An 11,910-nucleotide genomic window follows, 5' to 3' on the forward strand; every position below is an offset into this window, starting at 1 on the left:
TGTGAAAACGCACTTACTTTGCGAAGTATTGAGTTGCATTGCTGATACATTACCGAGCCTTATTTCCTTGTTTGGGTTCCTGATCCCTGATTTCCTGTTTCTCGTCTTTGATTCTGCCGAGTCTCTGATAGCCTGTTTATGCCTCGCTCGACCTATTGCCTGTTTCATTGTTTTACAGTTTTGCCTACCGTTCTGGATTGTCTTCACTTGTATTAATAAACACACCTTCTGCACTTACATCCGTCTCCCAACCATCTCTGACAGAATACTTCACACTCCCTGATAAAGAGAAGCACATTCACCTGTTCAGGAACAAACTAATGTTAATGGCGCTAAAACAGCCACCGTCAAATGGTGCAGTCGGAGTCTTGTTCTCGGAATTGACTCAAAATTTTTTTAATGACTTGGACTTGACTCGGACTTGAACACTGGGGACTCGAGACTGGACTCAGACTCGAGGTTTAGTGACTCAACTACAACGCTGCCTCAGGGTCCTGGACTGGACCTGAAGAGATGGAAGATTGCAGTCATTCGTCCTCTCAGCAGAGCGAATGATGTGCTGCAGTCTGCCCTTGTCCTTGGCAGTGGACATAGTGTAAAGGAAGTATAGCTATACAAAATGTTCTAACAAACTGAGTGAGCAATTAACTATATTTATGCATATAAAAATGTATGGCGTATGTTTCTAGCTACTGAGAAATTTTTATATCATAAGCATGCCATAACATTCATCAAGAAAGTTCACAAGCTCATCATGTTTATCATTACTGATGTCTTCTGAATTTATAACGTCTGTCTGTCTGTCTGTCTGTCTGTCTGTCTGTGATGACTCTGACCAACCTAACAAGCCCGCCAATAAAAATGCTTAACCCTGAGACAGACCATGGAAAGCTGCGCAGAATTAGAGCTGAGGATCTGGAGTGGTCTTTAGTTCTGGTGCCTTCACTGACACAGCTGTGCCTTCAACACATTGTCGAAAATTTTAAAGGTAATCCTATTTTTTTGCGAATAATCTGAGCACAATAATTCAGTACTGAACACTCACTAGGCAATGCCACGCTAACTGTCAATTTTAACATTGAGAGGAAGAACAAAAATCACCATACCCATTCTGTTTAATTGCTCTGATTTAATTTTTCTTGTAAATATTGTAAAAATAAATTAAAACAAAAGCAGTATTGCTTGACTGAATGTCATCAATAAGGCTGAAGCTGGGGATAGGTTTTAAGGGATTTGAATTCAAATCCTTTTTTATACAGTAGAACAGTAATAATAAACAAAAGCCATGAGTTTTTTTTTAAAGTCTTTAAAGCACTGTTTCATGTATTTGATATCTGTAGCTCTCATGTAGTTGTTGTTTTTTATTTTATAGGATGTTAAAGCTAGACTGCCTTTCAGATTTTTCAAGTGTAGGTCATAAAAAGAATTTTCCCCGACACCCAGTTATTTTTGTGTAGTGGACCTAAATCTGCTGAATTCGAATCACAGACTTCCATTTTTATTATTATTATTTTTTTAAAATAGAACAATTAATGAATTTAGAGCCATGTGGCCCTAAATTCTCCGCTATTTTTTCCTGCTTCACCATGACCCAATTCAAGATACTATGTCATGCATGACGTGGTGGGCTTTCCCCGTTCGTACAAGGCATTGTGGGATACAAATTTGAAACAGGAGAGAAAAATGGAGGACGTGAGTGTGCGAATGAAACGTGAAAGACCGACTACAGTAACGGAAAGCGAGAAGAAAAGACGTTATGTTATATACGAAGGAAGGGAAACGCAGGACCAAACTAATAAATATCGGCTCTCAGCGAACACCTCGGTGTGATCAGCTGTTCGTTTAGTGACAGAATGATGGAACTGTCAGTGCACGCTCAAAGGTAAACCTGTAGATGGCAGTAATGCGACACTGTGAATGCCAGCTGCCGTAAAACCCCAAAGAAGCAGAAGAAGGTAAACCTGTGCATGCGCACACGGACTTCCTCTGTCTGCTTGACTGCACGAAGCGAGCGATTTCATTCACATTATTTGCTTTAATCCCCTCAAATTAAATAACTTCCCAGCCACAGAATGGCCTGGGTTTTTTTTTTTTTTGAGAAATTACAGAAATGAACATATATCACAATGAACAAATTTTAGAGGGAACTAAATTTCACCGATTTTATGAAATCAAAAGGCTGTCTAGCTTTAATATATAATATAGTATGTAATGTAGATTATACATGCAAGGGTCTTTCATATTCTTTAAAGGCCATTATTATACAACCCCAATTCCAAAAAAGTTGGGACGCTGTGTAAAACATAAACGGAATGTGAAGATTTGCAAATCATGAAATCCCTATATTTCATTGAAAATAGTACAAAGACAACATATGTTGAAACTGAGAAATTTTAGTGTTTTTTGAAAAATATGAGGGTAAGTCAAAAAGTTCTAAGACAAATTGAAAAAAATCTTTATTTGTGAAAATAACAAAGCTATTTCTCGACATATCCTCCATTTAAGTCTAAACACAAGCGATCTTTCCATCAGAGAATTCCTTCTTTGTATTCTTTTTTGAATTCTTTTGAATTCCTTTTGAAATTATAACATCTGTCTTAGAACTTTTTGACTTACCCTCGTATATGCTCATTTTGAGTTTGATGTCAGCCACACGTTTCAGAAAAGTTGGGACGGGGTAACAAAAGACTGAAAAAGTTGTGTAATGCGAAAACAAAAAAACTAATTTGGTTAATTGACAACAGGTCAGTAACATGATTGGGTATAAAAAGGGCATCCCAGAGAGGCAGAGTCTCTCAGAAGTAAAGATGGGGAGGGGTTCACCGCTCTGTGAAAGACTGCATGGCCAAACAGTACAACAATTTAAGAATAACGTTGCTCAATGTAAAACTGCAAAGAATTTGGGGATCACATCATCTATGGTTCATAATATCGTTAAAAGAGTCAGAGAATCTGGAGAAATCTCTGTATGCAAGAGACAAGGCTGAAAACTGACATTGGATGCCTGTGATCTTCAGGCCCTCAGGAGACACTGCATGAAAAGCAGACACGTGTCCATCATGGAAATCACTGTATGGGCTCAGGAACACTTCAAAAAACAATCGTCTGTGAAAACAGTTCATTACTGCATCCACAAATGCAAGTTAAAACCAAATATAAACAATATCCAGAAACACCGCCACCTTCTCTGGGCCCGAGCTCTTTTACGATGGACTGAGGCGAAGTGGAAAATTGTCCCGAGGTCTGACGAATCAAAAGTAGAAATTCTTTTTAGAAATTACGGACACCACGTCCTCCAGGCTAAAGAGGAGAGGGACCATCCGGCTTGTTATCAGTGCACAGTTCAAAAGCCAGCATCTGTGATGGTATGAGGGTGCATTAGTGCACATGACATGGGGAGCTTGTACATCTGGAAAGGCATCATTAATGCTGAATGATATATACACGTTTCAGAGCAATATGCTGCCATCCAGACAAAATCTTTTTCAGGGAAGACCTTCCTTCTTTCAGCAAGACAATGCCAAACGGCTTTCTGCACATATTGCAACTGTATGGGTCCATAGTAAAAGAGTCCAGGTGCTAAACTGGCCTGCTTGCAGTTCAGACCTGTCTCCCATTTAAAAAATTTGACGCATTATGAAGCACAAAATATGACAAAGGAGACCCCGAACTGTTGAGCAAATGAAATTGTATGTCAGGCAAGAATGGGACAACATTTCTCTTCCAAAACCGTTTCTGTTTATGAGTACGCTGTGTGCATTTTGGCTGCCGCATCTCACCGGAGCGTTTTCTTTTTCCCCCTTTGTTTTTCTTTTTGTGATTGTATGATTTGCGGTTTGTTCTTTGTTTGAATGTTTTGTTCGTCGGTTGTGGCCTAGCTCCAAACCCACCTTTGGGCGTCGGTTTCCTTCAGGCCTTAGTCCATCATGGGTGATGCCTGTGCTCCTCGCTGTGGACTGCAGTGAGCTCGTTGCTCTTTTTAATATTAGGGTTGTCCAGAGCGCTGTGCGGCGGTGCATCTGTGCTTGGTGCGGTGTTCCAAGCGATGTTGCCCAGTGGCGTTGCGGTGGCTGTGCAGGTGGCTTGGGACATTCCAGCGCTCTGTATGGTAGTGCTTCTGTGCTCACTTTGTGGATCCATGGTGTGGTGATCCGAGCGATGCTGCTCGGTGGCGTTGCGGTGGCTGTGCAGGTGGTGTGGGATTTATCTTCGTGTGCCTTTTGGTGGGATTGTGGGCAGCTACACCACTGGAATTACATCCTGGCCCTCTTTTGGTGGATTGTTGTTTTTCTTTTTTTTAATAATTGTAAAGTGACCTTGGGTGTGAGAAAGGCGCTAGACAAGCCAAACTTATTATTATTGAACTTATTGTTTTTAATCATGCCCCGTCCCAACTTTTTTGAAATGTGTTGCTGACATCAAATTCAAAATGAGCATATATTTTTCAAAAACCATACAATTCTACAGTTTCATCATTTGATATGTTGTTTTTGTACTATTTTCAATGAAATACAGAGTTTACATGATTTGCAAATTATCGCATTCTGTTTTTATTTACAGTTTACACAGCGTCCCAACTTTTTTGGAATTGGGGTTGTACTTTGTTGATTAAAAATCTCCCAAAAACACTGTCCATGTGTTGACACATCTATAACATAGATCAATTCTTGGTAAACTAATAAATTATATATCTGTAATGTGCACATAGATATCTTACTTTTGATTATATGCCTGCTTTTATCCGGAAGGTCGCATGATCAGTTATGCAAACGGATTCACTGACGCTAGGCTTGTGCAGGCACTGAGACACATTTACACGCCACATCATGGTTACCAAACTTACCTGTTTATTGAAACATTAAGATTTAGTTAATTCCATCAATCTAACAACATACACTGTATGACCAAAAGTATTTGGACACTCACAGTGCTGAGCGTAAATGAGTCCACCCCCTTTGAAAAGTAACATTTTAAACAATATCTCAGTGAACACAAACAATTTCCAAAATGTTGACAAGACAAAGTTTAATATAACATCTGTTTAACTTATAACGTGAAAGTAAGGTTAATAATATAACTTAGCTTACACATTTTTCAGTTTTACTCAAATTAGGGTGGTGCAAAAATGAGTACACCTCACAACAAAAACTACCACATCTAGTACTTTGTGTGGCCTCCATGATTTTTAATGACAGCACCAAGTCTTCTAGGCATGGAATGAACAAGTTGGTGACATTTTGCAACATCAATCTTTTTCCATTCTTCAACAATGACCTCTTTTAGTGACTGGATGCTGGATGGAGAGTGATGCTCAACTTGTCTCTTCAGAATTCCCCATAGGTGTTCGATTGGGTTCAGATCAGGAGACATACTTGGCCACTGAATCACTTTCACCCTGTTCTTCTTCAGAAATCCAACAGTGGCCTTAGATGTGTGTTTAGGATCATTGTCATGTTGGAAAAGTGCACGACGACCAAGGGCACGGAGTGATGGTAGCATCTTCTCTTTCAGTATAGAGCAATACATCTGTGAATTCATGATGCCATCAATGAAATGCAGCTCCCCGACACCAGCAGCACTCATGCAGCCCCACGTAAGGACACTGCCACCACCATGTTTCACTGTACGCACCATGCATTTTTCTTTGTATTCTTCACCTTTGCGACACCATACAGTTTGAAGCCATCAGTTCCAAAAACATTCATCTTGGTCTCATCACTCCAGAGTAGAGAGTCCCAGTAGTCTTCATCTTTGTCAGCATGGGCCCTGGCAAACTCTAGGCGGGCTTTTTTGTGCCTGGGCTTTAGGAGAGGCTTCTTTCATGGACGGCATCCATGCATACCATTCCTCTGCAGTGTACGCCGTATTGTGTCACGGGAAATAGTCACCCCAGTTTGGCTTTCTACTTCTTTAGATAACTGCAGTGAACTTGCATGCTGATTTTCTTCAACCCTTCTCATCAGAAGACGCTCCTGTCGAAGTGTTAACTTCCGTGGACAACCTGGACGTCTCTGTGAGATGGTTGCAGTTCCATCTTTCTTAAATTTTTGTACCACTTTTGCTACAGTATTCTGACTGATAAGTAAAGCTTTGCTGATCTTCTTGTAGCCTTCACCTTTGTGGTGTAAAGAAATTATTTTCTTTGGGGAATTCTGAAGAGACAAGTTGAGCATCACTCTCCATCCAGCATCCAGTCACTAAAAGAGGTCATTGTTGAAGAATGGAAAAAGATTGATGTTGCAAAATGTCGCCAACTTGTTCATTCCATGCCTAGAAGACTTGGTGCTGTCATTAAAAATCATGGAGGCCAGACAAAGTACTAGCTGTAGTAGTTTTTGTTGTAGGGTGTACTCATTTTTGTACCACCCTAATTTGAGTAAAACTGAAAAATGTGTAATCTAAGTTATATTATTAACCTTACTTTCATGTTATAAGTTAAACAGATGTTATATTAAACTTTGTCTTGTCAACATTTTGGAAATTGTGTTCATTGAGATATTGTTTAAAATGTTACTTTTCAAAGGGGGTGGACTCATTTACGCTTAGCACTGTAGATGTTGTTGTTGTTGTTGTTCTCCAAACTGCTGCCATAAATTTGGAGACACACAATTGTATGAATGTCTTTGTATGCTGTAGTATTAGGATTTCCCTTTACTGGAACTAAGGAGCCCAAACATGTTCCAGCATAACAACTGCCCTGTGCTCACAGCTTTGGGATGAAATGAAACATTAACTTCACGCCAGGCCTTCTTGCCAGAAATCAATGCCCAACTTCTTGTGCTTTTGTGGCTGAATGGCCAAATCCCCACAGCTACAGTCCAAATTCTAGTGGAAAGCCCTCGCAGAAGAGTGGAGGCTCATATAACAGCAAAGGGGGAACAGTATTCCAAATTCATGCCCATTGTTTTGGAATGGGATTTTCAATATTTGGGTGTCCAAATACTTTTGGCCATATAGTGTATTTACGAAACCTTTTTTGTTTTTTGTGCTTATGTTCTAATTCATTACAGATAATCCCATTTTTGAGGAGCTCCTGCCTGAACATCAGGCCTCTGTCCTGGAGAATCTGCCTCCAACTCTGCCTCTGTCCATAACAGCAAACCTGATCAGCGACGAGAGCTACTGGAAGCGTTACTGTCAGAGCCGCTGGAAAATGTGCGATGCCTCTGAATATGGCCACAGTTGGAAGCGCATGTTCTTTGAACGCCATCTCGAGAACATTATTGAACATTTTGTCCCAGATCTGACTGATAGCAAATTGGTGCTGGAGTTTGTGCCACTGTGCAAAGAATATGTGAAGCGGCTGAGGATCTCTCAGCTTCTGCCCCCAATTAAGGAGCCGCATACTTTTGAGGAGCGCGACGGGGCAGATTCGGTCAGCGATTTTTCCACTGACGAGACCTCAATGGATCACTTTGACTTCCAAATTCTGCTCAACAAACTGAACAACCTGGAAGAGCTACAGTTGGTTTATGGTGTAAAAAACTGTGGAATGAACTTTCAGTGGCATCTGTTTCAGTTTACTATCCGCGACTGTCAATCATTGGCTGAGGCCGTGAAATCCTGCAAATCTTTGAAGGTTTGAATGATTAATTGACATCTCACATTAATGTACGTTCTCAACAAGGTTTAGCATCAGAAGAAAACTGTAGATAATACAAGTATTAGAGACATAGACAGATGGTGATGTCATTCTATACATAGCCTGGTCTGCTATTCTGGTGTCCTCTGCCTCCTTAACAATTTTGTGCATAACGCTATAAAACTATGCAAAGCTAATGTAACCCTACACTGACAGAAATAGGGGTACAGGAGTAGTCCATTTCTGTCCCTCAAGGTACACTCTACACTAATGTACCCCCTAGGGCTCATTATTGGACCTCAAGGTAACTTTGTGTATCTTTGTAGGGTCAAAAAGGTACATATATGTTCCCAAGTAGTATATAAAGGGTACAAATAAGTACCTTAGAGGATACTGATTCAGTAGCAAGCCATTGCACCCCTTAGACAGTACTGCTCCAGTGACAAGCTGTTGTACCCCTAAAGGTACAATAATGTACTTTATTTTCTGAGAGTGTATAGGGAACGAGGCAGCACGGTGGTGTAGTGGTTAGCACTGTCGTCTCACAGCAAGAAGGTTCTGGGTTCGAGCCCAGTGGCCGGCAAGGAGTTTGCCTTTCTGTGTGGAGTTTGCATGTTCTCCCCGTGTCTGTGTGGGTTTCCTCCAGGTGCTCCGGTTTCCCCTACAGTCCAAAGGCATGCAGGTTAGGTTAATTGGTGGCTCTAAATTGACCGTAGGTGTGAATGTGAGCGTGAATGGTTGTGTGTCTACGTGTCAACCCTGCGATGACCTGGCGACTTGTCCAGGGTGTACCCTGCCTCTCGCCCATAGTCAGCTGGGATAGGCTCCAGCTTGCCTGCGACCCTGCACAGGATCAGCGGTTATGGATAATGGATGGATGGATGTTATAAGGAATGCTTACTTCTGGGTAGTATGAGCTTCTGGACTGGTGGTTTCTGTAATGCACCCACTGTTGCCTTTCCAGCTCTGACAAATTATTCCACAAACATCAGGAAAGAACCGTGGAACAATGACGACTGTTGTACATATGGCTCATAATCGGGTCCTGATGCATATAATGAGATGTAACTTGAGTAAGATTGCAAGTTTTATATTACATTTGTTATTGAGGACATACTATGCATTACAGTATAGTGAAATCCTTGATTTACTGTACATATCCCAGCTTGTTAAGAAGTTGGAGTCAGAGCCCTGGGTTAGTCAGGATCCAGTGCCTCTGGAACATATAGGCCAAATAGTGGCAGTTTGGCACTGCTGGGAGTTGAAACTCCAAACTTCTGATCAGTAAGCCAGAGTTTTTAACCACTCAATCATGTGTTTGTGTTGGGTGTTTTTGGTACCTAGGTGCTATTTTATGGTCAGAAATTAATGATATGGGTAGAGTGGAGCCTCTGTGGGCAAGATTTTCAAATCTACTTTCATACAAAATCATCCTACAGTTAGTGTGTGACTCCCTTCCTTGGGTTCCTATCCTGTGGATGTACTCTATTTATGTCGCCCCAAATGCCCTGCTTCACACTTCAAATCTTAACTGACTAATTGAATGATTTCAACACTACCAAATAGTAATTGGGGCAGCATGCTGATGTAGTGGTTAGCACTGTTGCCTCACAGCAAGAAGGTCCTGGGTTCAAGCCCAGTGGCCGGCGAGGGCCTTTCTTTGTGGAGTTTGCATGTTCTCCCCATGTCTGCGTGGGTTTCCTCTGGGTGCTCCGGTTTCCCCCACAGTCCAAAGACATGCAGGTTAGGTTAATTGGGGGCTCTAAATTGACCATAGGTATGAATGTGAGTGTGAATGATTGTTTGTCTATGTGTCAGCCCTGCGATGACCTGGCAACTTGTCCAGGGTGTACCCCACCTATCACCCATAGTCAGCTGGGATAGGCTCCAGCTTGCCTGTGACCCTGTAGGACAGGTTAAGCGGCTAGATATAATGGATGGATGGAAATGGTAATTGAGCTGTTGTGTTTATTCTGTTTTATTCTTGCATTACAGGTTCTCCGAATCCATCGGAGCAACATAGAAGATGAAAAGTGTCGCAGGCTGGTAAGCCACCTTCTGGATCACCCATCCCTGTCAGAGCTCGACCTCTCACACAATCTCATAGGGGATCGAGGGGCGAGAGCCATCGGTAAACTCCTCAACAGCAGCTGTCTAAAAACACTGAACCTTTATGACAACTGGGTCGGTGGACAAGGAGCTCAAGCCTTAGCCCATGCCCTGTCCAAAAACACCTCCCTAGTGTCACTCAACTTGAGATTGAACCAGCTAGGGGATGAAGGTGGCCAGGCTATAGCTCAGGCCCTGCTAAAAAATCAGACTCTGGTAAACCTTCAGTTAGGGGCCAATGAGATGACGGAGCCCACAGCCACAGCATTCTCACAGGTCTTAGTACAGAACACGACACTGAGGAACCTCAACCTGTCCTGCAACAAACTGGGAGTGGTGAGTTCTGGATATCTAAGCTTTTGGTGTGTTACTTTTAAAAATCATAATTTCTACATGTTTTACAATGCTTTTTGTTGTTAAATATGTCTTTCTAAAATGATATAATATAGTAGGTAATGTGGTTCCTACCATATATATATATGTAGGCAAATACAGTGGGGTCTGTGATCTCATTGATAATCTGGGATTATTACATCACTCTACCCAATGGAGAGTGAGCATGCAATTTTCCCAAACTCCGCGCTAGCAAGCAACAGTGACAATTTGTAAGCAAACATGGCCACCAGGTTTGCTTCGTTAAAAATGGAAGATTTTGAGAGAATTTTGGCTGCCAGGTACCAGCCTCTGGTTGTGTGTAGCTGTCGATGTTGATTTTAAAAGTAAGTAAATTACACAGGGAAAATAATAATAATAATATTCAGCTTGACTGCGCTAGCATTGGCCTTTGCTAACACTACACCGGCTGGAAGGTAACTGGACTGCTGTGCTAAAAGCACCGAGTCGTGGGTAAGCTTGCATTGACCTTTGAGAATGCTGATATTATGAGAATGTGTATGTATGTATAATAATAATAATAATAATAATAATAATAATAATATATTGGCTGGCTTTTTTCATGGTCTATCAGATATATTCCATTCAGCTACTTGTCTTTGACTCGGTCAATATCATGCTAGCTGAATGGAATATATCTGATATACCACTCAACGCCAGCCAATATTATTTAAATATTGTATTGTATGTATTAAATCTGAAAATAATGCAAATGGAAGCATTTTCCACCATTGCTCTCAGACTTTTAGACTCCACTGTATTATATTCTAACACAGCCATAGATCCCCAGTGCTGTGTAAGTTAAACTTGTATACATCCCATTTTTATAGTCCCAGCTGACATTTAGACTCGCGGACAAATGAAAATGCTGTGTCCTCTTCTTCATGGTGTGTAGGATGGAGGGAAGGCCTTGGAAGAAGGGATGTCACACAATAGCAGCCTGCTGGAATGTGATGTTCGCCTCACTGAAATTAGCCTGGAGAGTGAGGACTGCATCCGTAAGGTGCTGTGCACCAATCAGGACAAAGCCCAGCGCGAACACACACAGGACACAGCAAACACCAAATAAGCCACTATATGAGATGCTGCTCATTTGTAATGTCACAAAGCAGTTTTACAGAAATATAAATTACAGATATAAATTTTAAACACACTAATTTATAAATTCATCCCTAATGAGTAAGCCTGAGGCGACAGTGGCAAGGTAAAACTCCCTGAGAGGACATGAGGAAGAAGCCTTGAAAGGAACCAGATTCAAATAGAACCCACCCTCATGTGGATGATAACAGATAGTGTGATTATTAAATAACTTACTTCTGTAAGTGTGTCCGATATGGTCAAAAAGTGTGATTGTGTAACCAGGGTATTTATTATAGTTTTAGCCTGAAGTCTATTTTGTTGAAGTTATCAATTGTTCATTGGAGATTTGAGTGTAAAACTGTTCATGGCAACTCCAGTCCGAAAGTTATCATGTCAATTGTAGTCCTCAACCATTGTAGCAAAACTGTTTGTATTAACTATGTACTAAATGTATAAATTATTTCTATGAAGATTCTCAATCATCCAGGTCATAGTAAACTGTGGGTGGTAGAAAAGGGCAACTGGACTTGCTTGAAGATTCTTGAAAACGTTTCACCTCTCGTCTAAAAGGTTTCCTCAGTTCTGTCTGACTAATAGGGAGTATCAGATATTTATCCTCTCCTGGATCAGAATCAGAATTCTGATGACAAGTTCATCTAAGGTGTCGTTGAGGCATCATGTTGGTGTGGGTCACTGGAGGCTGGGTGTGAACGGCGAGTCATTAGGGTGATCAATGGAAAGCTGAC

General features: G+C 41.2%; 1 protein-coding gene across 1 annotated transcript; it reads left to right on the plus strand.

Annotated features, from left to right (window-relative positions):
• Positions 1 to 810: 810 nt before the first annotated feature.
• LOC132883017 (dynein regulatory complex subunit 5-like) lies at positions 811 to 11,153 on the plus strand. The gene is made up of 4 exons (XM_060916139.1): positions 811 to 988; positions 7,011 to 7,579; positions 9,578 to 10,027; positions 10,980 to 11,153. The coding sequence occupies exons 1-4, from the start codon at positions 826 to 828 to the stop codon at positions 11,151 to 11,153; spliced, it is 1,356 nt and encodes a 451-aa protein (XP_060772122.1). The 5' UTR covers positions 811 to 825.
• The last annotated feature ends 757 nt before the right edge of the window (positions 11,154 to 11,910 follow it).

The sequence above is a fragment of the Neoarius graeffei genome, chromosome 3, assembly GCF_027579695.1.
Source record: "Neoarius graeffei isolate fNeoGra1 chromosome 3, fNeoGra1.pri, whole genome shotgun sequence".
NCBI classification, from domain to species: domain Eukaryota; kingdom Metazoa; phylum Chordata; class Actinopteri; order Siluriformes; family Ariidae; genus Neoarius; species Neoarius graeffei.

What these genes read in the sequence shown, in the direction of transcription:
- LOC132883017 (XM_060916139.1), top strand. Translation starts at nt 826, where the DNA reads ATGACTCTGACCAACCTAACAAGCCCGCCAATAAAAATGCTTAACCCT. An exon ending in CATTGTCGAAAATTTTAAAG is followed by an intron (nt 989 to 7,010) that starts GTAATCCTATTT and finishes AATTCATTACAG; the next exon opens with ATAATCCCATTTTTGAGGAG. An exon ending in CCTGCAACAAACTGGGAGTG is followed by an intron (nt 10,028 to 10,979) that starts GTGAGTTCTGGA and finishes CATGGTGTGTAG; the next exon opens with GATGGAGGGAAGGCCTTGGA.